We start from the raw sequence: 26,955 nt of genomic DNA, 5'->3' as shown, positions 1-26,955 counted from the left end.
CTATAAATACAACATATCAAGGTTGTACAAGCCTCTGAACCATACTTTGAAACTGTGTGCAATCTAGTAGCAGCTGCATAATTAATCATCTAATACCTGTAGCAATGTTATTTACAAATGCAAGATTTAAAAGAATAAAAGTGCCTGCTTCCTTTATAATTAAAAATAGATGAGGCGAGGAGGCCATTCTAACCATAAAACACTGCTGTTAGAAATAAACTATCTTATACTTTAGCATTGTACACAGCACCTATATTAAACAATCAACAATAGAATACTAGAAAACATGAATTAAAATGTATGCACAGATTTTTCATTAGAAGAATAAATCACTGGAAGTGAGTTTTTAGGCTGAATTGCCAAAATTGATTCAGTAGAGAACATGGTGATTTGGTGATGGCAAATCTTGTCTGGTTATTGCTCTGTGAATGTATTTATTTTCCCATTTCCACCTGCCCTCACCACACACCTGCAATGTAATCTCTGCTATCTGTTCCCTAATAAAACCCTAACATTGATTAAATGGCTCTCCAGCACCTTTTTTGCTCAGTACCGCGTTTTAGTTTCCTCTATAATAAACAGCTTATGCAAGGCATTTAGAGAAAAAGCAACCTCTAAAGGGCCATGGATGGGTAAAGAAGGCCTACACATTCAAAGAAGGGTACTCAAGATCTTAGTAATGCTACACACTTTCAATTTGATTTAACTGTGTTCTCTGAAATAAAATAAACTAATACACATGCCTTTTACTTCAACAGTTCATGATACATCGACATGTGTTTTTACTGCTACGGGATAGGCTCCAGAGTGCAGACTCGATTTAAAAAGTCCTGAACTGACTACTGATGAGTAGAAACGATTCAATAAAATTGACTGCACACTCAGGGTATTTCAGATAAACAAAGTAATGCAAAAGTTGATTTGTTATTTTACCTTTGAGCATCATGAAGAGATCTTCCAACCTCCTCATAACTGTGCCCATTTTTCTCGCTAATCCTAGAATTGCATAGGCCTACAGAAAACAAAACCCACACAAATGTATCAGAACATTTAGACTTTACGGCATACATGTTTGTAAGAAAATTACTGTTTGCAAATACAAATAGATCTAATTTACCTTAAAAAATATTCCTGGTTCAATGATTAGACCCAGAATCACAACAACTGCTGCACTAGGGGAGCATCTGCATCGATGCATGAAAGGCTGAAAAAGGTCAGAGGTCCTGATGATGCGTTCGAAGCACCCTGGGAAAACATATAGAGCATGTTCAAAGAATAGACTGTATATGGCTGAAAGGTAAATTCTTTAAATATATAAGAGATTTAGCTTAAGTTTATTTGATGCAATCAAAATACGTTTGCATTATGAAATACTGTTACCTTCCCAGCAAACACAATACTAGTAAAGCAACTGAAGTAAACATTGAAACTGCAACCCCCCCAAAAATCCAGCAGATGGCAGTAAATGCTAAGTAATAAAACTATTAGCGTTCCAAACTGCACTTTGTGTCAGTGACAATAGTCTTTCATTCCATATTATACTTTGCCTATAATTTTAGAATACATGCAAAATGGATCATTTTGAAATGCAGTGATTTTGCATTTGCAAATATGCAATTCAATAAATACATGCGTCCTATTCTTATAAATTTAAATGCATGCAAATATAAAATAACAAAAATACTTAAAATACTGCAATGGTTACAATGAACTTCCGCTTCCATCTGTTCATTCTTTGAGGACCATTTCAACATGAGAAAATTTAGGGTCAGTCCAAATAGGAAACCACAAATATTATTCTGTCTTGTTATCATTAAATGCCCGGTTTATTTTGGGTATGAAAGTATAGAGTTTGCTTTCATTTGGGAATATATCAAAGCGTATTTGTACAAAGGTTTCTTCCAGACGGAGCCTCTCAGATCAAATAGAAAACTGGGCAAAGTTTGCTTTGGGGGCGGCGCTCCAGACTAGATTAGAATAATTGCCTAGCAACCGCGGCCGTAAACACCGAGCACATGTCGCAAACGCCAAAGCGCCTGGTGTTGAAAAGAGTCGAACAGAGCCCATTGTGGTGTTGGACAGTAGTGAGCCGCTGCTGCTGGAGAAGAAAGAGGAGATTCTGTGGCCACAAAGGAACTGCTGATACGCACGCACATATGGACGTACATGTACGGCCCCGAGCCTGCTGACTGCCATGAAGACAAGCGCGGTGTCCAGGCGGAAAGATCCGGTATTTCAAGAGTTAAGACTCGACATCACAACTGTTTATTTCAGCAGCTAGCAGGCTAGCTGGCTACACACCTTGGAGCTAGACATTGGAAGCCCGTGTGAGTTTGCTTGATAGAGGTTTTCGTCGAGCTCAAAAGAAGCTCTGTTTGGATGGTGTCGGCGGACATTTAAGACCCTCGCGTCTCAAGTAGCAGCAACTTTGAAGAATGGTTCAACCCGAGCTCTAAGCATTTCTGTACTACCACCGAAGAGGAGCGAAAGTCCAGGTTTGTTTTACAGTTGTTTCATGTGGCTGAGGTCTCTTCCACAATCTCACAAACGCCCCTATCATTTAAACACTTGTGATCTTTACCTTATCAATACAGCAGTAGTCTTCACTGTTTTGTCAAAAACAAATTGCATGCGCATATCATTATATTTAAGACTTAACACCTTTGTTTTTAGTATACTAACTCTTATGTGGAAGGAGTCACGTGGCAGATGCAACAACACTCCGCTCCTGATAAAAGATAACCAAGTGTAAATGAAAGGCGAGATGTCAATATTATGCACAAAACAAACTCCTATCTGCAAGCCACATCCTGCAACTTTGACAGGAAGTTTAGTATTACCATCGCTCGTGTCGTTGCCCTGGTTATTTGAGTGAAATGGCTTAAAGTAATACTAATAACCAAATGTAATAATGTGTTAATTTGAATGTATTATTTCTTTGTATCTATAATGATCAAATGACTTGGGATCACCAGGGACTTGTGCTCTTTATTTTCTGTCTTGCAAGAATTAAAATTTTGTGTGATGACTTTAAAATGTCCAGTTTAATATGTTAAATACTTTCAGTTTCACAATCTTAAGGCTCTTCTTCACCCCCTAAACAGTTCAACAGTTTTGCTCTTGGCTAAATGAATTAATATTGATTCCCTATGCATTGTAAGTGCAAGCAAGTACTGTAGAAACCATAAACTGCAAAACTGGAAGCCTTAGACATTAAAATGAAAACATCATTCGCAATAATGGCTTTAAACAAATTTGCTTGAGATTATTTTTTTGTGGTGGAAATCTCTATACAAGTTTGACCAACTTCTGCTTCCAAAGAGGAAGTCTGATTACCCAACAGTGTGCTGTCTGGTCTACACAAAGCTTCCAATTAGTCTAAAATCATTATTTACAGTTGAGCGCATGTAATAGGCTGATTAAAAATATATTTCTTCTACAACAAAGCGACCTAATTGTGTTGTGTTTGTGCAAGGTTACAAGAAAAATAGTTCAGAGCCAATAAGACATTCTGCCGCTGTGTTTGTCTGCTCTCTGTGGGAAATCGTCTTGTAATTGTAGCCTAAAAGTTCCCATAGGAGCAGTATATTTTTGTTCTTGACCTCCAAATCATACTCTGTAAATGAGACCGAGACAAAAACAGCTTTCACGCCAGATGGAAGATTAAAATGTCCACTTAAAATAATCTGTCTTATTAATCAATCATCAGAATCTATCTATTCTTTTTGTTTTTGCTGTTCATAAACTCCCTGTATACTCCCTACATACTCCTTGTTTCTAGTTGCATATTTTAGATGTCACAAATTCAGATTTTATTCCAATTGTATTTGCAATAAAATGACCAAACAACATTCACATAGCCTACTAGATCACCTTTGCTCTAGTGCGTGACCAGCTTTAGAAAATTTCCTGAAAGCTTTCGTTAATGCAGCTCTGATTAAAATGCTATTCACATGTATTTTGATGCGAATAATCAAAACAATCAATTAACAAAATTGTTTTAACATTTGTCTAGCATGTAGTGTAGAGGTCCACTGACATATTTGGCATTTGTATGTTGTGAAATACTGCAGCTGCCAGTAGGAAGCAAAGCAAATGTTATCTGTCATGCATGTACTCCGCGTGCCTGGTCTATCACCGCGTCGTAGCAGTGTGGTGCAAAGATGACCCTATTGATTTGGTTCTTTTAAAGTGACTTCCCTCTAAAGATACAGTCACTTCCCTTAAGCATCTGCTAATTTGCACTTATAATCTTCCGGACTCAATTTTCCATTACACTGTTACTGTCATACGTAGCTATCCATCATCTCTGTATATCGCCGTACCCAAGCAATCAGACCGCAGTGGCTAAATGTTTTTGTGATCAAACATTATTGACTCTTTCCAGTCGATAACCTTGGCAACAGTTCTTTTGCTCCTGCTATAGCCGTGCACAGGGAAGAGAGAGGGGGAGGAAGGAGGGAGGGAGGAGGGTAAGGGGTCAGAGCGCGCATTCACCGAGGTGGTAATACCGCGGCTCACCAGTTGTTCATGTATGTTTTCCAAGTCCATTCAAGACGGCGAGCACACCCACTTTGCATTCAAAACATGGCCCTCATTCATTTGCATTGTGTGAGGTAAGTTAGTTTTTCTCTCTCAGCACTCTCTCTCTCTCTCTCTCTCTCGCTCCATTCACTTACTGTATTTCTCTCGCTTCGTTTTGGGACTACTTTTTCAACCTCGGAGAATTAATCAAGCATGTTCGTGTGTGGCCAGAGTTCATTATAACGTAATGAAGTTTAGCCTCAGGTGCAGGGGAGGAAATTGGTTAGGCACGGGCTAGCCTTCTCCCCCCCCACGTTTATCTCCAGACGGTGGAATACAATGAGAACATTTTTCTTATCACCCAAATTTTAAGTTTAATAAAAAGCTTAAGGATATTGCAATGTCGATTTCGCCGCCTTTTCGACCTTGTGGTACCGTTTAAAGCCAACGCCGCGGTTTTTGCTTTATCTCCCCTTTTCATTCCAAGTAATAATGAGCCATTTGCAATTTTAAACATCTGACAAACTTGGAGCATTCAGAAAGCTAGAGTCTCATCTCCCAAGCACGAGGAGCCAGGCACCCTTTGATTTGCCCTCTTTCTTTAGCTCCTTTCTTTGTTTCCTGACTGCTCACCGCCACACTTTGTTCGCTGGGAAACTTTCTTACCCCACTTTTGGCAACTATGATGATGAGAGGTAATTCAGTGCTTACTCCATACTGTGTACTGTGCTTCTTTCTGTCCGGATAGCAGTAGAAGACACTCCGGTAACTTCAGTCACTCTGCAGGGGTTAGGGCTGGGGTAGCGGAGAAGGGACTAATTTAAAACACAGGTTCTTTAGGGCACAAAGAGGTCCAGCTCAAAGAAAACAGTGCATCCGATTTCACTGCCAGTCCCTTCTGCTATAGCTAACATCTGTGTCCTTAAAAAGAGCATGTGGCATTTATTAAGCTGCCACTGAACTTTAGCCTTGTCAAAAACATGAGTCGACAACCTTGATACTCTGGACTTTTTTTTCCTTTTACTCTTTTTACAGACATATATGTGGGTACTAGTGCTGAAGGATTCTGGAGATTTCCTGACAAATATTTCAATTAGATTTGACATTTATATTTTCAATCAAGATTCAGATCACATTGCACATTTAAAACTCACCCAAGAGCACCTGGCATTTGAGACTGGAACGGAATACAAGAATAACATGCATTTCAGCGCGTGTTTATAGAGGTCTAAGCGATGCGTTTAGTAAGCATCTCAAATTATTTTATGCTGATGATATTACAGTAAACAAATTAGGGTTGTCCAAAGTATCAAAAATCAGATATTAATCGGTACTAAAACTTCAATCGAAACCAGCAGATACTAAAAATAATAATTTTAAACCGTATCAGAATAAGTTTAAGACCACATAGACTAGTATACGGCCATGGACTGTACCTAAGTGACTGTGGGATTACACAAATATAAAACTGCATGGTAATATTAAAGAAAGTACTATTATTTTAATGTTGAAAATCACATTCCATTGTCTAAAAGTGTTTTGAGTATCAAAGTGAATTTTGTATTATCAGTATATTGTTTGAACTTTGAGTATCTTGACAACACTTATCCAAATCATTGCATGCTTTGCGATTTGTTTTTTTTAAAACAGTTCAAATTGGACTTCTGGTCTGATTAGAGATTAAACTTGGAGTCTTCCATAGCATTGAACAAATAGTTTTGCACATGTAAAATTCACAAAGGGCAGTTTAGTGTTGTAATTAAGGAAAAAGTATTCCAGCTTAAATTGCCTTCCAATAAAACAAAATGTTCTGAATTATCCACTGTGCAGCCGCAGCAAGCTATAAACCCCCCTGTAGACATTTTCTATTTTTCCACTTCTCATTTCTCAACCAACAAAGTTTTCATAGCAAGCTAGCAGCAGTTGAAACCCTCTCATGTCTATAAAGGGAGCATCGATGTGTACCTTTTTGCTCCAGCAATTAACACAGCCATTGATATAATCCAGGTAATGCTCCGAAGGTAATTGAGGCCTAACCATGTCTCTGGAGAGTAAGACACCTATATCCAGGCTAGTTAGCTGCCAGCTCATGCATTTCATTACCCGCAGTGTCCCAGTCTTGCTCGCGGCGTGCTCCATCTTGCCCCTGCGTCTTTGCTCATCTTCTGTTTGAGGTAGAGAGGTGAGTTTCACCCGACCCTGCAAAGGTTACAGTTCGTCATCTCGGAGCCCCACGCTGATCCTACTTAAACCTCACATCTGCGCCTCAGATCTTACCTCCCTTCTTTGTACCAAAGATTGGCTGTGTCAGATGCCAAATAGCACATGAATAGAGATCTTTGAGGAATGGTTTCTTCACTCTCTCCCATAGTGGTCTCTTTCCTGTAAGAGAAAGCACTATGGATCCATTTTTACATGTTAATCTTTGCTCAGTATTCTGGGCCTCTCCAATTCATCTTCCGCTACATTGAGTATGAATAAATTGTTGAAATGTATTGATTTCTTCCCCGTACACACTTGTGTTGGTTGTCCATGAAGCACACACTGGCTGAGAGGTTATTTGGTAATTGTTCATTCATCACACTGTGTCAAAAAGCATCAGCGTGCACTACCAGTAAGATGGCTTATTCAATACAATAACCTCCTCCTGACTTCATTCCCAGTGTTATCTCAAAACAATTTGCGTGTATGACTTCATAGTCTTAAAGCCTTACTTGACCAGGTTATAAATGCAACTCTTTTCCTGTCTAATTATGTAGTACTGGGACGTGGTACCAATTTAGTGATCCATTTTTACATCAGTGGCATTGGCGTATTGGGCTGCATGTATTTCTCACCAGCCTGTGAGGTGAGGACTGGTGTAGGCTTCTTATCTGACACTCCACAGCTGCAGCTTGTCTCCAGCGCGGCTCTCTCGCCTGCCTCCAGTCCCTGTGCCGTTCCACATCTCCAACCATTTCGATCGGAAAAGCAAAACGCAAGGAACCCATTGACACGTAGGCTAATCTCACGAGTGTGACTGTTCGTTAGCGTGGCCTCACAAGTCAGCAATCCTAATAGGCGTGTTGTAATGAGCACTAATTGGGAATAGCTAATTTGCATGACCAAAGTCATTGTCTTTCTTAAAAGGACTTACAGGGCTCATTGCTAAAAAGCTGATTGGGTGGTCTAACTTGGCGTTATATCCGGTGACTATTAGGAGTCTGTCAGGATTTCAACAGCAGAAATAAGCTGTGCAACAATTGGCTCGTTCTGTTTAGCTGTGTTGTTTTTTCTCTGTTTCTGTTCTCTACTTTATACCAAACTCTCTGATGGACTTCGCTCAACTGCAACTTTACTTTTGTGACATCAGCCGCTTTCAAAGAAACTAGTTCAAAGCCTGATTAAAATGGAGCAGGGCAACTGTGATCAAAGGTTAAACTACACCCAGCATGATTCTTTTCACAATGCATAGTGATATTGCAGACTTTGTGAAAATGTGTGAATCTAGGTTAGTGTTACCGTTTAGGTGTTATTTTTTTGCATCGGAGGAAGAGTGATGGATACTTGTGTAGCTGCAGAAGGGAGGTCCTTGGAGGAATCATTCTTTGAGTGCAGCACATTTTTATACAAGGAGACGATGTTGCCATTTAATTTGACACTTATTCACTCCTTTTCCCTACTTTTTGTCTTTTATCAGCTATATAACTATACAAGAATTTGTTATTTTACAGGTTAGTTTATTAGGCTTGAGGCAACATAATCCTGTTCAAAATGTAAAGAAACCTTGAAAATTAAATTAAATGAAAAATTGTCTCACTAATTATTGTTTGTGTTATAAAATACATATTTCAAACCATTTTGTAACAGTTTTGTTCTCTCTGATTTCAGGACTTGTGGCTGACTGTTTTGGGGAAAGGGAAGAGGAGAACATGACTCACTTGCTCCTGCTCGAAAGTGGCACGGGGCAGCAGTGCCAGCCTCGCCTCTGTCTCCGACTTAACAAGTGAACCCCTGCACCATGACGGAGAGGCACTGAGGTTTGGCCCTGACCATCATCTGTCCCTGTCCCAAACATGCTGCGCTTCCTGCCTCTCAAACTGGGCCGCCTGTACCGCTGTCTAAAGCTCCTCCTGGTGGTGGGATTATTTGTGGTCCTGCTGATGAACACTCACAACCTGTTTGCCTCATTCCAGAAGAACGAGCTGACTGACAGACGCTTCATCAACCTGAACAAGTGTCCTGCTTGCTTCGGCACCAGCTGGTGTCGCAAGTTCATGAATGGACAGGTGTCTTTTGAGACCTGGGGCCGACTGCGTTTCCTTGATGTTTTCAATGTCAAAAATGTTTACTTTGCTCAGTACGGGGAGCCTAGGGAGGGCACTCGGCGTGTTGTGCTCAAGAGACTGGGCTCCAACCAGGAACTGGCAGAGATAGACCAGAAAATCTGCAAGAGAGCCACGGGCAGGCCCAGATGTGACCTCATCCAGGCCATGTACAAGACAGAGTTTGCCCGGATTAACGGAGATGTGCGGCTGCTCACACCAGAGGTAGTGGAGGGCTGGTCAGATCTGGTGCACTGTCCTTCTCAAAGACTATTGGACCGTGTGGTCCGCAGGTACGCTGAGACCAAAGACTCAGGCAGTTTCCTGCTTAAGAACCTCAAAGACACTGAGCGGATGCAGCTGCTCATGACGCTGGCATTCAACCCAGAACCACTTGTTCTCCAGGTGAGTTTTTGTAATGGCTGCTGTTGGCCGCTGGGTGTATTAAGTGAAAATGGGCTAATGCTATTAATAAATGTATTGAATCACTGAATTAAACTGAGTGTATTAGATGATCAGGCAGAAACTTTGTCGCCGTAAGCAACATTTAAGCATCAGAACAAACCAGTGTGGGTGTTGGCCCTCTTAAATTACAGGGCATGATAGTCCTTCCCTTCCTCTTCATGAATCTGAGACAAGCGAATATGCCCTCCCTGAGCTGATGGATACATCAAAACTTCATACCCACTATTCAGAGCATTCCACAGCTGACAATAAAAGGGCTTAAAAACTGTGGCCGCCCAAAGATGAGAGATTTTGGCTTGCGGCAATGCTGCATATTTAACACTATATGTAGGGCAGTCTTGAATAATTCAACAGTGCATCTGTAAATGGTCCAAGTTGTTTTTAATTTTAATATATGTCTATGTACCCTTACTCCACATCATCTGCAAAACTATATTTGACAGAGAATAAATGCGCTGAGATTTCTATGGCTTTTACTATCATACAAATCATCAGGAATGTAACATTCGCAGCACATCCAGTGCAGTATTTACTACCCCCATGTTTGTCACCAACAGTGTTTTGGGCTGTAAATTATATAAACACACGCCACATCCCCTTGCCTCGCTGTTCTAAAAGCGCCCAATCAATTTCAATTTCAATCCGACATTGACCGTGTCTCGTGAAGGGACATGACAACAATGGTCACGGCCCGCACAGACATTCAATAACTTTTGCTGACCTCCAGTGGCCTCCACACTCACGGGGACGGACACCTCCAGGCCTTTCAGAGGACAAAAGGCATGATCAGCCTTTTACCCCGCACAATCTATAAAATCTGATTAGCTTTTGTGTGACTGCTCGCCCGCCCCCCCTGCACTTCCTAGCGCCTTTCTTTACCCCGACGTCTTTCTTTCTTCCTTTCTTCCGTCTGTGTGTCATCCGTCCCCATCCCTGCTTCTGTACGCTCCACAAAATCCAGTCACATAATTCCATCAGTGTTTTTAATGCCATTATGCCCCAGTTCAAATGCTCAGTGACTCACCCACCCCTCCCTTTCGCCTCCCCCACGCTCAATCCTTATCTCACTCACCACCACAGACGGTACGCACCGACGCATCATGCCCGCGCATTGTCCACAAGCCTTTCTTTTCTCCGTCTCCACGCTTTTCCTTACATGTTTACAGTGTCTCATGAATTGTTGATCCCGTCCTGAACTTGTGACCCGAGGGCAGAAACAAGCTGTGAGGGTCAATATGCTACCAAGACGCACATGCACATAGCTGGAATAAATTCTATGGCTAGCTGTAAGCGTGTAAAGGTGAGCGAGTTGCATCTGTGATTCACATATCCTTGACTGTTGGTCGGAATCAGAGCACTCAAAAAGATGAGGGAAATTTGCAGGAGTGCTGTGGAGCCTATACACAAGGTTGGACCACAGCAGACCATAAAGAATTAATGGTCTCTATAGAGATTGAACAGGAGATGCGCTGTTCAACACCTTGTTTTTTTTTTTTCTTCTAAAGGTGAGTGCTCCTGTGGAAGACGCTCCGAGCAGACAACAGAGAAACGTGGGCTGTGCTTTATGAGCCATAATTGAAATGCACTTTTATATTTCTATTGTTTTATCAGTAGGCCTTCTTGTCAACCCTTCAATTTCCGCGCTTTTTTCACACGTCTTCACTGCCGGTTTTCACTTGATATATAATTTTTTTATATTTAGGTAATAGTTTCAGATTGCTGTGTTTTCTTTAGCTTTTCTTGTTGTAGTTTACCTTTAAAATATTATTGTCACAGGCCTATAAAGATGTAAAGTGCGATATAACGGTGAAGTAAATGGACGATAAACTATAATAAACACATTTATACCACTGACACAACAACCCTGTAGCAGGATTATTCACCGTAAAATTCATTCTAAATTCACAGTATCATTAAAAAACATGAGCTGAAACAAATAAATAGCAAAGAGAAACACTAGTAGTTAGCATAATGAGTCATTAAAGTCAACCCTCTACATCTCAAATTTCATCATAGTGTAGTACAGAAAGTTCCCACCATTGCAAAAAAGTACTCGCAATAAATGTATACATCGCTCTTCTGGTTTTATTGAATAATGTCACTTAAAAATGTCTCAAGCTCCCCCTTCCAGAACAGCTTCAGTTTCCAGTCTTTTTAAGCCACAGGCAGTTAATCGGCCCTGCTCACCATGAGAAACCAGACCCTCTTTGTCAGTGGGGAAACAATCTGCTGTGTTTTTTTTTTTTTCTTCCCAGATCTGGCCAACAATGCTTTTTCTGTGCTCTATGGTACACAGGCATTCGCACTCGCTTACAGTACCCCTCCTCTTCTGTCACGTGGATAACAATTTTGCTTTGGGGGAGAAATATTTTTGGAAGGCAAATTGACAGCAGACAAACATAAAAAGCCGTAGTGTGTGACTTCATCTGTTTGCCTCGTTAATGTATTGTCTTGGATTTGGCCAGTTATATTGCAAAATGAATATTAAATCTATAGACCATCAGATATACCAAGTTTGGATAGATAGTTTTTTTTTTGTATGATGCATTTTTTTGTTTACATTTTTGCCTTTTGTTCAACAGTGATTTCTTCTTCATGGAAAATGAATAGCATTCTTCTCATTTCCTCCATATAACCTCATTTGCTACTGTTGGCTCCTCTCCACTAGCAACTGATTCATCAGGTGATGGCTTTGCCTGATGAGCACATCTGGCCCAGTCTTTAAATTAGTCCAATTTAGCTCAGTCCTCCCTTCCGAATCATTAAGTACCGCGAGTTAGCCAAAAGCATGTGACCGCACACGCACCCTTCTTTTGGTCCTGCGCCCCGTGTTGCTCAGTGGAGCCGAGAATGGGATGTGACAGGCCTGTGGGGTTAACTCGAGACAGCGGCACTCATCATTTCTAACGGAGTCAAAACGACGCGCTCCTTCGTCACCCTTCTCCCACTTTGTTCCTGTTACCAAGTCTTCCTCACCATCCGCCTCGCTGTATGCCTGGGCCGCACCTGACACCGCGTCGTCAGCAGGCATCATCCTCGCATGCAACGCCGCCTGTATTTTCCCACAACACAGACGTCTGACAGCGTGAATAAATAAATCACAGAAACGGCAGAACGCAGAGATTAGATGCCTGACCTTATCTTCCATTCCTCTCAAGAATTTTAACTACAGTGTTCTAGGTAAATGTGAAAGTAAACCTTTCTCTGAGCAGCTTGTTTTGAATTTTTAAAAGGGAGAAAAGGGGGGGCGGTGGCTCCTTATGCTGCCAATTTAATGAGGCTACGCATAATGTATTGCGATGCTCATCTACTTCACGGAAGGAAGCCAATATAAACAAATTTTTTGGCACAACATGAAAGAAGTACATGCTATCACCTACTGCACCTGCATTGCCTTTTTAATTTCAAATCGTAATGTTCATCTGACCTTTTAAAGAAATGATACTTTTGTGTTGTAAAGCTTCACAAACTATTTTACTTTTATATAACATACAATCCAATGATTCAGTCACGCTATAAATCCAATCTCCTTACAGCTTAACGTCATTTATTATTAAGCCTCTGCAGAGGAATTGTCTTGTGCTGATGGACAGAAATGATTCGGTGCTGAAAAACAATTGGTCTCAAGTTTGTTGTTTCATTTTGTTAAGAGATGTTAAGACAAGTTGAGTGACTCTGTGTTCATATTGAGTCTTCTGGCTTGTTGACTTGTTTTGAGCTGTATTAGTTTAATCTCTATTACCCCTTTGCTGTATGGGGTTTTTAATAAAGGCCGGTCGTCTCTCAGCTCTTCTGAAAGGCTTAGCTCGAGCCCATAAATACTAGTTAAGTTGCTAGTCTGTGATTAGCAGCTTTTGTTTTAGAGTCGGTGGGGATTGTGATGCTCTCCCGACATGAGAGAGGAGGTTGTGTACGGCGCTTAACCCTGCTTCAAGTGGTCCCAAACCCCCTTTCATTATTTCTGCCAGCCTTTGTATACAGACTGAATCCTGTTAGGATAAGACCAGGAGTTATCTGGGCCCTACTCCCCTCTTTGGCTGCCCTTACTGGATGGAGGCCCTGGTGGAAAAGGGTAGAGGAGGAAAAGGAGGGGACAGCGCTCTCCACCCCCACTCGCTCCAGTTTGAATGAGCCAGACTGCTTGTGTTACCATAATCCTTTCTCTCTTTCTGCCTCTCTTCAAACACACACACTCACATGACAGCTGTGTTTGGTTAGGTAAATGCCCCCACCGCCTGCCTGCCTTCATCCCACCCGCAAGCTCCTTTTTGGACCCCCACCCACCCCTTCGCTTCCTACTGTAGCGACTGTATCTGGATCCAACTTCTGCTTGAGTCACGAAGGTGCACTTCTCCAAACCAGATGACGAAAAATATTGATCAGTGAGCTGTGGTTTCTGAGGCACTGTAGCTGAAGTATATTGAAGGACCACCACCTAGACCCTAATGAATTGGACCTCTAAAGCTAACAGAAACATTTAATTTTATGAAGCATTTGTGGGAATACATATTTGCTGATATGAAAAAACAGGAAACTGCAGTCACCCGATAACAAATATAACAAATAAGGTCATGGGCTTGATTTGAATAGTATTTGGAGTTTGATATGCAAGTTCTCAGTGATTCCTGAACCCCACAAACAGTCAGTCCGAACTTGCTGATGACTCTATTCTCTCCTGCTCGTCCAGCACTGGGGATTTATGAGCTGCTCCCTGCACAGTGGCTCCAGTTCAGGACTGGAGAGGGGGTTTTGGTTATCAGCTAGCGGAGTGTGTGCTAGCAACCTGAGCTGCACGGTCCCATGCTGCCATTCCTCATCCTGCTCTCATTCTCTCCAGTCACAGTCCAAGTCCAAGACCCGGCTAACCCATTTCTATCACCGATCACTGCAAGTCTGAATTATCGGTGCTATTGCTCTTGTGCAGTGCCATACCTGACAGTTTGGGCATTTTTGACCCATTTTCTTTCTGGCTCCGAGTCTCTCAGCACACACAAGAAACTATATAGTTGTTTTACTGACACTTTTTCCCCCAACATTATCACCGCTGTTATAGACTGATGTGGCAAGCTTTGATGTTTGCGAAGAAAGAGTGTGTCTAGTCTAAATTCAGATGCCTATAAACGTATATCTTTTCTCTAGGCAGCTCTGGTTCTCACTTTGGGAACAAACAATGCCCCATGTATTGAACGTTTTTTGCGACTAACAAAAATAGGAGAAAAGGAAATCTAACACAGACTGAGCTCGGGCAGCGGGAGGCAAAGTAATAAGAGTTGAAATGGGCAGCATCATGTGTTCCAGGGCGAGGAGTTAGCGCGGACTCCCCTGTGGGGCCAGAGCTCTTGCTGTGGACTAAGCGAGTGGATTTTAAACTTAAATGACCAGCACAAAGCCAGACGGGACTCACCACACATCCTCCAGACTCACAAGGTCATCGGGAGAGCGCTTTTTTCTTTTGCTTTTACACTGCTTTTACATTTTGGTTTAATTCCATTTGAACAAGGCCTTTTACATTTTTAGCTTCATCCAGTTACCGTTTTAGTTAGATTTTTACATTGTTGTATCTGGTTAAGATGTTTCCTGCACTTCCCCGATCTTACCTTTTGATCACTGGAGTCCTCTGACAGTCGTGCTCCAACTTGTTTGCCAGAAAGCAGTGGGGTTTGTAAAGAATGGAATATGTTGAGAATTTGCACCGCACCCAGGGTAGGACTTTAACAAGCACCCCACATGAATGACTTTTGTAGCAAAGTACTGATTTTCCTTTTACAACAGGCAGTTGTGGCTGAAAGAAGAGGCCAATGACTTCCTTTAAATTTGGCCTTACATGGGGCCTGATGTTTGTGCATCTCTCACTTGTGCGCTGAGCTTGTGTGTGTGTTTGATGGAGCAGGCTTCTTTGCAGGGCGGCCAAGGAAATATCTGGGGAGCTGCTCGTGTTTACTCGGCCTGTGAATAGAGGTTGTTATCAGCCCTGGTCACGTTGCATGTTCTCATTCACATAGACTGGGATACAGTTTCACATAGACACACATCCACACGCACACTCACAGAGGCTCTGGAAGAGGCGCCCACTCCCTCCCTGAGTGGCCCAGTAGAAGGGCACGTCTTTGTCAGCAGATGTCAGGGCGCAGGTGTGTGTTCCTGTGCCTCTCGCTCCATTCGTTTCATCCTCTTCTCCAGAGGCTGCCCATTTGTCTGTGGCCCTGTTTCATTTCAGCCCACTCCAGCCTCCCCCAAGAGGATGCCGCTGTGTCTGCTGTATTAACGGCACAAACAGCCAGTCCATGCTGCTCCAGTGCAGCACAAGAACTATACCATGTAACCTCAGGCTACAAGGAGCAGGGAGGTCACCATAGGAAGAACTTTAGTTTTTACTTCCAGTGATTTAGCATTTGTCCAGTATCATGTGTTTTTGCCTGGAAACGGACAACCTACCAACTTTTGATAACTTTTTCCTTCCAAATAAAATCGGGGCAGTTCTTTGTTGCCCAGCCATGCTTTTTCAGGATGATGCAGTGATCTGCAGTAATGGAAGCGCAGCACCCAGGTGTATCCACTATTTTTGACCCCTTTTCTGATGTGTTCACATTTGCATACACCGCAGTCTGGTACAAGAGAATTTTTATATGCCTTCTGCACATAATGTAGAGGAGTTCAATTTGCTGGTCTTTTCATTCATTTTTCATGCTTGTTATTAATTCTAATTTTGTCTCGACATTATGACTTGCCAAAAGAACATTCAGAGACGTCTGTGCTGTGTGAACATTTTAGCTCCTGGTTTTATGCTAAAAGCTCCCGCTAACCAGCGAATATGAAGTGCTTTTTTAGGAAGTGACAGAAATGATAAGACCTTTTTAAATTTGTAAGTCACTGGGACTTGTGCGGCCTCAGCAAATCTCAAAAGCATCATCTTTGAGAGATGCCTGGTAAAATTCAGTACCTGTGCCAGTCCCTCAACACACACACAATCATAAAGTCCACTAAAAGATGGTGCGCTGGAAGTAATATTAAGCCGGGCCGTCCAATTTATTTCATCCCACCCAGCCCCCTTCAACGCCTCATTGCAAACGTTAATGACTTCTGCAGAGTAACCGTTTAAAGAGCGCTAAGGGAGAATGATTGGTGCGACACGTGTGGTATTTATCAACCTCTCTGATAGTTTCAGCCCACAGCTCAGGTACCCACTTCAATTTGCACACATTGTTCACAAGCGCCTCTTTTAACTTGCACTATTTTTATGAGCTTCTTATAGGCAAGCGCATCAGTCGTCAAAGCCAGTAATTGACAGCGCAATAAGACAGAGAATTATGAATGCAGTATTTTCTATGTTAAGAAACTTGGATGAGGGCTGAGGAGACATGAAGGCGTTTTCCTAACAGCCGTTGACAGTGTCTGAAAGTAGCCGTGGGGCATTGTACCCTCTCCCTCCCCCAGTCTGCTGTCGCTCCACTTCTGCTCCCATTCAGGCCGCAACCTGACAACAAAGAGAGAGATGTGTTTAGCAGGCAGGTCTTTGCTGGTTTATTCCTCCTGTCCAGTGGAGCGGAGAAGTGAAAGACATTCTGTTTGTCTGTACTGTTTGCTGTCTCCATCCTAGTCTTTTGCTCTCTCCCACTCTCTCTCTCTCTCCCCCTCTCTTTTTCTCCTACTGCCACCATCCATCCTTTCCTCCAAGTCTCTCCATTCGCCTGCAGGGCTGAGAATGAAAGAGGATGGCGGTGTACAAAGCGGGTTTAGCCGAAGCATTGGACAGGCTAAGTTTTGTCAACAAGACCAAGAGCCGCTTAGATTTGGCGCAACATAAAGCAATCCGAGGTTTGAATTTGGGTGAAAGGGATGTGCTCCTAATAGGGATGTACCAACTGATCCAGCTTCAAACAGATTTCGATACTGTTTAAAAAAAATTAGAAAGGCATTGTAGATATTTAGCCCGTTTAATCTCTAATCTGAAAATTGGCAGCTTTGCACTTACACGGGATTGTCTTCTTTCCATCCGCAGTATTCAGCTCCACAGTTATCCTCAGTTTTTTGCTCAACTTTTTCCGACACGTCTACTCTCAAATTCCTGTTACTGTCAGGTTTTGCTGTATCAGAAAATGTACAGGCAGGCGATTAGGCCGGGAGATTTTTAAAGAAGTAGTGCGGCTGCCGGTGGTGACTCACACACAACTCTGGAGATGACAGGAAGGGACAGACACACAGACAGATAGACAGACTGCTGCTGGGAGCTCACCGCCGCCTTCTTTCCTGGATAGACTTTTGTCTGGGCCACAATTGATTGGGTCACCTCAGGGAAATCGGCTCAAACATACTGCAGCGCATGTACTCTATCATTGTCCTCCCCTTTTGGGCCTGGATCTCTTCTAAAACTGATGGGAACAAGAGATGTGCCTAAGGAGTGAATTTGTACCAAAACAGCTACACAAGTGCACTTTACTGAGTTGCAAAATGAGTCATCCTTGTATCATTTTTATACAGCCATCTACTTTCTTAAAGGCACTGTACCCGATACCTGTCTGAAAAACATAACTAGTTCATTTTAAACTGTTTGCGGCGATGCAACTTTTAGAGGTCAGAGCAGAGTTTGATAATCAGGCAACTGCTAAAAACAAGTAGGCTGCTAAGCGCGCACCAGTGTTACTTCCTAGTTTGTGGCCGATTAAAATTAGATGCCAACAGCACACAGTGGTACGTTTCTGATCTATTTCTACTGGGGTAAAACATGTATTACCCTAACTAATTGCAGCCTTTGCAATTTGATAATTTTAACATTTTTTAAGAGTTCTACAAATACAAAGAAAACAGGCTAATCACCATATAAAGGAGAGTTCTGATGTGAAGAGTCTCTTATGTGTCTTTTGCTTTGTTGGCATCGCCTCCACTCGACTGTCAGTAGTCGGCCACACTCTAGTCTGTACACAGCTGCTGTCCAGGTGACGTCTTGAGGTGCAGCAGCTGTGTGGTCAGCAGGGGGTTAAAATGTGTGTTTAAATAATTTGTATTTCATTCATGTTTAAAGAGTGTTAGGGCAGCCATGCATAGTGAAACCGCAGCCTCGTGTCACTGATTGAAAGGCAGTTGAAGTATTGGATTACTATAGTGTAAAACGAGAGGGAGCAGTGGTAGTAGTTGACACTTCCCATTCAGTGTCTCCTGCTGGAGCTGCTGCAGTCTCCCTCAGACAGGTGCAGCAGTGGTGGATTGTGGGAAAACTAAGCACCGCTGATCCTCTGTCTGAGCCTCGCCTCGGCCGCCTGCCACATTTGGAACAGAGGAATTGTGGGCAATCATTAAGCTAGCATACGGCAGGGTGTTTGTAGAAAAAGATGGCGGGCTTTAGCCTGTGTAGGCTGCAGACAAAAGTGTTTTTATTGTACTGTTTTCCATTCATATGTCCAACTGTTCTGATAGCTGGTGATATTGAAACTGACCGAGAAGAGAAAGATACAGAGGAAGTGTGAGTCATCAGTGCTCCTGAAAAGAAAAGATACAATAGACCAGATCTTGGTTTTTAGCATGGCATAAATATTCACTAATATGCATAACATTTCTCTAGAATAAGCCTTCGTAGCTAATGATGCAGATGACTTTAGTTTTATTTGAAGGATGTCAAACAGACTGGCTCATTTACATCAGTGCTGCTATCTCTCGCTCTGCTTACATCTTCACGTATGAATCAGTAATGCAGAGGTGTCTTGTCGCTGTCCAAAATGTGGTTTGCCAACATCGTGCAGCAGTTTTGAAATGGGTCGTTTCTGTGTCCCAACATCAGGCTTTGTGAAAGCCAGCTGCTGCTACCACAAATCACCTCCATCACGTCTGTGAACACTGAATACATGCGGCGCACACCAGCGCATGGCTGTAGGGCTTTTATACGACAGGCTCTGCTTTTTGTTCAATCAAATCTGTTTTACCAAAGCTAGTGCTGTTTCCTATGATCATTTAGTACATTTCCCATCATTATGCCTAATATAATTACCCAAGGCAATTGTTGTTATTTTCACTTAAGCATTTCCAGAGTACAGATTTCAGTTTTCCATAAATGCTTGTTCCTTGCTCCTGTCTGAAAATACTTCTCATTCGTTGTTGCTCTATTCTTTTACAGTTAAAAGATTTTGGTCTAGCCTACACAAAATGAACAGAAGAGTTTTATCACTAAATGTATTTTTTTTACTTCTTTCTCTTAGAGCTTTCCTTCAGATGAAGGCTGGCCCTTTGCCAAATACCTGGGAGCATGTGGACGTGTGGTGGCTGTAAACTATGTGGGCGAGGAGCTGTGGAGCTTCTACAACGCTCCGTGGGACAAGAGGGTGGACCTGGCCCGTCAGCTGATGGACATCGCTGAGCAGTTAACCAACAATGACTTTGAGTTCGCCCTCTACCTGCTCGATGTCAGCTTCGATAACTTTGCGGTCGGCCCGAGGGACGGAAAGGTCATCGTTGTCGATGCAGAGAATGTCCTGGTGGCAGACAAGAGGCTGATCAAGCAGAGTGAGTGGCAACATGCATTACTACACATGTACACACACACACACACACAGCAGGGGGGTACCTTCAAAATGAGATCAAGGGCATTGATCGCAAATATATATACAGTAGTCGTTCTTCTCAGAATTTTTAGTTAGAGTAAAATAAATGTAATCTCTTTATAGAAGAAGAGCAAGCATATTGTACTTGTTATCCAACATTTGATCAAAGATGCTTCTTCATAAATCTTGGTGATCTGAACTAAAGCCAGTGCGTTTTCTCAAGAGCTCCAGGCTTGTCAGTTGTTGGTGCCAGCAGCTCCTCACAGGATGGGGGTCTGCAGAAGCGACTAGAGGGACACTACTGCTTAGACTCTGCTCCTCGCTCTTGAATATAGTCCTCTGACAAGCTTGTTTGCATCAAAGTACAGATCGTCCAGATAACGAGCCATCTCCACTGGCCCAGATTTAGCCTCAGAATAAAAGTGTAACAAGGACAGAGTGGAGCATACATCAGAGTGTGTGTGGCAGCCGCGTACCCCTTGTTCCTCTTCAGAGAGCTCAGACCACCCAGTCAGACTCCCAGATTTGTCCCCACCTCCAGAAATCCTATTACAGTGATAAACTGCACTGTCGCTGTGTATTCAGGTCCCACACTGGCGTCAGCTGACAGATATGAACTATGGGTGGGTGGGTGCGACTTGGGGGATGTTGTAGTTGGAGGGAACACTTGATGTATTTATCCAGAGATTAAGTGTAGTTTTACAAAATTAAAAATCTGACACCAGAAAATAAACGAGGTACAGCCTATAAACACATAAGTTAAACAGCACATTATTAAAAGGGAAACAGAAAACATGTAGTGATTGAATGGCCAGCTAATTGGGTTAGCTAGCCTCACCGGAAGTAATATTATCACCAATTATAGAGGATATTCTGAACTGAACCTCTGTAAACCTTTAGCCTTTGGGTAATGACTTTGTGTTGTACATCAAGATGTGACACTATTTCAGTCTCTTTGAACACCAGCGTTTGCCCACTTCGAGGTTTCAGTAGTAGAGTGCCCATTCATTTTTTCAGTAGAATCACCTTAAAAGTTGGAACGCTTGTTGGAAATAATAAGCTAAGTGGTGCTTTGTTATTAAAACATTTTTGAGTTCTAAATTTGACAGATCCGTGCTAATGTAATGACATTAGCACATAGCTGGGTAGCCTCTTTCTTACCTTTTAAACTCTTAAACTTTTAATATGTAAAAATATTTAAAAAGTGTGTGTACAATAAATTGGAAATTTAGTCCTTGAATCTGCATGACTGTTCAAGCAGAACCATTACAAAGCTTATTTCTTACAGTTAAAAATGTGTTTATTAATCACAATGGGTAAAATCTGTCTCTAGACGACAGTAGGGTTCATATTTGAGAGCACACACTCTGAGAAACTGCACAAGCCTCTTACCTCCACTCATTCATAGTTTAGACCCAACAGTGTTTACATGGCTCTGGTTTGTTTGTGTGCCAAGACGCAGCAGGGGCGTAGAGGGATGACTTCTGTAATGAGCATTAGGAGGTCACAGGTTACTACCAAACTGAAACTAGGAAATAGCACAGGCTCCACAAGGCAGCAGAACCCAATCCACACAATTAAATCCTCAGATTGAAAGCACTGGATACGTTTGTACGGCCAATCTCATCACTCCAAACCAAAGCTATTTGAGTTGCAAATGAGAGCAGACAGCCGTGCACTGTTGTCATGGGGCATCCACAGTCAGGGAAAACATGCCTCACAATGTGCCGTGGATTTGCTCAGTCCAGTGGCGCGAGAGAAGAGATTTCCCTTCATTGACTTGTTAACATCTGAGGAGATTTTTTTTAAACCGCTGTATAATGCAACACACACTTCCCTCACTGACGCTGACTCAATCGCTCGGCAGCTTGCAAAAACACACACACACACACTGCTCTTGAAAGATGTCATTCTCTTTCTTTCTCTCTTATTCCTCTCTTCTCTCACGTTCAGTAATGCACCCCAACACAGGCATGCATTGTTAAAATCAGCCCGTCCTCCTGAATGCCACTGGTAAGGCCGCGCTAACAAGCATTTCAGAGCCCCGTGTCCCTCTTCTGAGCAGACCGCAGAAGACAGAAGTGAGCGGAATGCAGACAAGACCCACCTGGGCTCTTTAACATGGACACTGGCCGATACATCCTGGTTTCAGAGCTTAACCACACCGCTGCGTCTCTCCGTGCTCATTTGAATTGGAGATGAATACATTTGCGGCGTAAAATGTGCAAGGTTTGTTACAGTAGAAGTACAGCGCAGGAGATTGAGGTGAATAAACCATAAAAACTTAACTTCACTTGGGAAGTTTCTCAAGCTTCAAGGGCAAAGCTGATCCCTTTCTGGTCCTTTAGGCTCGGGGCTGCCTCATTGTGTCTGAATGGCACGCTCTCCCGATGCCATCTGTCAATCAGCGCAGGGCGTGATGCATGGCCGGCTCCCAAAACATTAATTGCTCCGGCCTCACCTTGGCACGCCGACTTTATGTTTGTGGTATAGGTGCGTTTGATACAGATCCATCTTCATCACCTGCACTGATTGAGGTTGATGTGCCCCTCCTCCTCTGGGGTGGAGGTGGGGGGGCAGCGCTGGTTGTTTGATTGAGTTGTTCTGATGAGCCAGAGGAGAAGTGCATTACAAACGCTGATACACTGATTATGTGTTTGCATCCTCTGGGTCCACCCACTCCCTTTCTCCCTCCACAATCTTATTGATCGGCTTTTTAATGCACAAACCAATAGCTCTCTCATCATTCCAGGTTATTTTCTTGGCTGCCTCCTTTACCCTGGCACAATTCTCTAAAGGGAAAAAGCAATGTGAAATGTGCCGGAGAAAGAATTTTATTTGCTCAATAAATCTCCAAAGTGGTTCATTTCTGTCAAATGAAACAGCAGATGAGTTGTTTGGCTGTGTGCTTTGAAAAAGAATTTCCTTTCAGTTCCCTGGTGCAATGTCAAAAGTGACACCTCAGCCCCGACCATTGTCTCTGGGTAATAATCTACTCTAACTATTGAAAGGAGTAGTTAAAAGGTCAGGTGGAGCTAAACAGAACATTGTAATACTTTAAATTGGTGACTATACTTTACACCTTTGCTGGAATGGCTCCTCTAGAATAATAACTGCAGCTCAGTCCTATCTGGTTTGAATAAGTGAGTGCTGTGAGCTTATTGCGGTCTAATAAAAGCAGGACGTTTTGAGTGTGTGACTTTCATCAAAGGTCGCAGCAGCCACATATGCTGCCTTCATTACTATTCACCTGCTAACGGCTGTGAGCAGCCAGCTTATGGCCCCATAAAGGCTCGCAATGAATGTTCTGCATCTATGTTAATATTACTGACTGTTGTTTATGATCTGCGTAGTTTATAACCCTATTTATCCTGTGTCTCCCACAGATAAGCCAGAGAGCTATGATGTATGGTATGAGAGCCGCTTCGAGGAGTGCGACCGAGAGGCCTGCCTGTCCTTCTCCAAAGACGCGCTCTGCTCCAGGGTCACAGTAGACCATAACTACTATGCCATCTGTCAGAACCTGTTGTCCCGGTACGCTACGTGGCGTGGCACCACCGGGGGACTTCTCCACGACCCCCCTGCCCACATAGCCAAAGATGGACAGCTAGAAGCCCTGCTGGACGAATGCACCAAACCCAAAAAGCGCTATGGTCGCTACCAGGCGGCTAAAGAACTGCGCGAGTACCTCACACAGTTATCTGCTGCTTCTGCGTCAGCTACAGCTAGGTAATACATGGAGTCGGCGTTAGCCTGAATCGCCAAGAGACTGGAAACTCCAAGCTCTGAGATCCTGGTTCTCGTTCATGATGTCACTGCTGCCCTTTGCACTGGAAGTGTTTGCGGTCTTGCATCAGGACTGGTCTGGATCAAATGTACAGGCAGATTGGTTAAAGCTCGAGCTTTGTCTGACTGGTTCCTGTGTGACAGTGGAATAGATTCAGTTAGCACCAGGACAGAGGATACAGGTAAACCTCTCTTCCTGAGGTGGGCCTGCCACGCTCAAAGGGAGGGGAAAGGTTTAGCTAAATGCATTCATCACTGGACCATGCAGAGTCCATGCCACAGCCGCAGCAGCACAGCCCTGTCCGTCTCTCCTTAGTCCTCCACATCAGTTGTGTTAATAAGTCACCCGTAACACGTTTGAGTTTCCCCCCAGGATCTGTTCCTTATACTTAGTTCATATTTGAGTTTGAGGCCTGAGTTTAAGTAGATTGGTGCGTTTAAATTTTTCTGCTCTGGCTTTTCCTCTGTGTAGCATGGCCACGGGGAAGGCGGAGGTAGCATGAATCTCCCGCTGACAGGCCGGGCAGCGGCAGGTAGAGCCAGGCAGGGGGCTGTGCATTTGGCTTTCATGCAGGGGAAAGAAAGCTCTCGACAGCTGTGTATAGGTCCCATTTTGTGCTCCTCTAATCAATCACTCCATTTCCTGGTTCCAGGATCATGGCAATCATCTTTTGTTTTTTTCCCCTTTCTAATAGGAACCAGAGAGGGTGAGGCTAAGGATTAGGAGGGACATAATTGGGCTGTGGCAGTCCCCTGATGCAGATGTCCATACCAAAGAGGCTGTATGTTGTATTAAGACCCAGTGAGCAGTACAGAATCACCGCATCTTTCCCTCCAGTTGATCCCCCGTCCAGCTATTTCAAAGGACACTTAAGGCGTGGCTTAGGAGGCCCGTAAAGTCATGCACATTTTCTAACAAACAAAAAGGAAAGCAGGGTGAACTAATTGGTTTATCAGGGCAAAGGGAAAACACAATTAAACTCCACAATCGCGGTCTCAAGTGCCATTTAAAGTGTCTATAATTGATAAACAAAACCTACACACTAATGCAGTAAGATTTACCAAGGAAATGTTCAAAAAGGGAAACGCAATTCCAAAGTGCTTCACAGCTCCACGATGAGCGCCTGACCTACACTACATTTCGCAGTCCAGAAATTTCTTTTGCATATTTTAACACCCCACTTAGGAGTTTGAGCTTGATTTGTGTAACCAGCGGACCAACAAATTGAAGTATAATCGGAAAATGCACTCTTGTTTGGCAAACAGAAATGAGAGATCTTGTTCAAATAATAGCATTTGATTCAGTATGCGGTGGATGTCAGCTGCTTTGAGGTGGGCAATCCAAATGCCTAGAGTTAAGAGTTACGTAGTGCATTGAACACCCACACAACTAATTATCACTAAAACTCAAGCGTTTCAGTCTGTGGGGAAAGTTGCTCTGTGTGTGCTTTTTAGAGGTGACCCTTTGTCAGTGTGGAAAAGCAATAAAGGAAAGTGTTTGGATTTCCTTGTTTCGTCTTACATTCATGAGCCCAAAACAACAGTTCAACCTGGAGGGATTGTGAACTAAATGCGTGAACTAACTGTCCACTTTTGTACTGTAACTTTTCTTTGGAGTATTCTATCAGCATTGTCTGATTTTTCCTGTGCCTTTCATTCAAGAGTTGTATTTGCAACTTCTAGTGAGTTTAAATCTTAAAATAAATGAAGAGATATATATAGATAATATAAACCCATGGTGTGTGCCTTCTTCTTTGGTCTCTGCGTTTCATTATCTCCCATGTAACCTACAGCCGTTTGGCTCTGGCATGTATTGCCTTTAAAATTGGATTCACTGTGTCGCTGCAGGATCTCTCAGCATTTGCCAATTCTGTTTCCTTTTTTCTCCCTTCTCCATCCTCGGTTTTGATCTTTCATATCTTCATCTCTGCTCTAATTTGGATTCTCGCCCGATTTCTCTTTGTTGTTCTTTTTTTTCCCAACTCAACTTAGATGTGGGAAGTAGGAAGTGGTCCTTCTCTCCTATAATACAACTGAAAAAATAAAAAACAAAACACTTGGCTCCATGTGGGTTTCCCCTTTAGGTCAAAAATTGAGAGTTGAATTTATAAGACAAACATGTAAGTTTTAATTGGAATATTACTAGATAAACATTAGCGGACTTCTTCCACACATCCCAGCTCTTTAGTGCTCATTATTTCTGAGTGTACGCCATTCGTCAGTGAAGTGTGGTCTTTGCCTCTTCAACAGCACTTGTGTGTCTGTCTTAGGCCAGCTTGCACGATTGTACAAAGTGGCGCTCAAGCCTAAACCAAAATTAGACTCTAAGATGACTAGCATTCCCTCTGTCTCTTTCTACGACCATTTCCTCTTCCCTTCTCCTCCATGCTCTTGTCCTCTGTAATTGTGCAACTCTTTGACACACCCGCTGGTTTGTGCGGAGAGCTGGATGTCGCGCTCATTGTGGTGAAGTGCAGTTTATCCGCAGTAGCTACACTTAGCCGGGGCTGATGAATGGCCCGGGGCTTGGCTGGCTGTAAGAAAACACCACAGAAAAAAACCAATGGGGGCGACTGGGCGCTCACAGTCCTGCAAGTTTAAATAAACATGAGGCCATTTCAAGGCTCAGCCACCAGGGATTTAATACATTGGACAAGGAGATGGAAATGCGCGCAAGAGAGAAGAAAAAAAGTCCAAATAAGACTCTCCAATTGTAGCATCTGGAAAAGTGTGAAATCGAAACTAACAGTAAATAGAACCGGTGAAATTTCTTCGCAGTATTATCCAATTTGCTCCGAGTAAGTTTGCCGGGGTAAATTGGAAACCGGAGTTGTCAAAGCCACAATAAAAGGGCGCGCAGCTTATTTTTGCATATTGTGTTTTGCAGCTTTGCAGTTTACAACCCCCGAGGAACCAGATATTGCTGTAATTCATCTGCCTCGGGTGAGAGAAAGGGGGTGATTCAAGATGGCGGCGTTATGAACAGGTACGCCGTAATTGCTCTGCCTGACACGTGACCGTCTCCCGCCGTATCAGCAGCAGGCGTGCGGTAAATCCCGAGCGTTTTTGGAAATCCATCCTTTGAATTCTTTGTTATCAGGGGAAAGGGGAGTCTGAAAGGCAGAGGTGGAAAGCAATGGAAAAGGTTGCGTAACCACATTATCAAAATCTCAGCGTGACTTGAGCCCGGGCCTGTCGCTGCAAAAACCTGGAGGATGGCTAATATCGTATTCAGGTCATGAGTGGGAAACCTCATGTGTGAGATTAGTGACGAACAGGGATAAAAGTCTGCAGAGGTGGAACAACATACTTTTTTCCCTTGCTACAACTATGTAAGCCACGATTTT

The 26,955-nt window shown here is 43.0% G+C and overlaps 1 protein-coding gene across 1 annotated transcript; it reads left to right on the top strand.

The window, feature by feature from the left end:
• The first annotated feature begins 2,054 nt into the window (after positions 1–2,054).
• Positions 2,055–25,340, top strand: dipk2ab (divergent protein kinase domain 2Ab). The gene is made up of 4 exons (XM_020935658.2): positions 2,055–2,495; positions 8,395–9,233; positions 19,481–19,784; positions 23,209–25,340. The coding sequence occupies exons 2-4, from the start codon at positions 8,580–8,582 to the stop codon at positions 23,553–23,555; spliced, it is 1,305 nt and encodes a 434-aa protein (XP_020791317.1). The 5' UTR covers positions 2,055–2,495; positions 8,395–8,579; the 3' UTR covers positions 23,556–25,340.
• The last annotated feature ends 1,615 nt before the right edge of the window (positions 25,341–26,955 follow it).

The sequence above is a fragment of the Boleophthalmus pectinirostris genome, unplaced genomic scaffold (genome assembly GCF_026225935.1).
Source record: "Boleophthalmus pectinirostris isolate CB_2022bp ecotype Guang Dong unplaced genomic scaffold, ASM2622593v1 HiC_scaffold_15, whole genome shotgun sequence".
NCBI classification, from domain to species: domain Eukaryota; kingdom Metazoa; phylum Chordata; class Actinopteri; order Gobiiformes; family Gobiidae; genus Boleophthalmus; species Boleophthalmus pectinirostris.
This window is presented reverse-complemented; position numbering and strand designations above follow the sequence as displayed.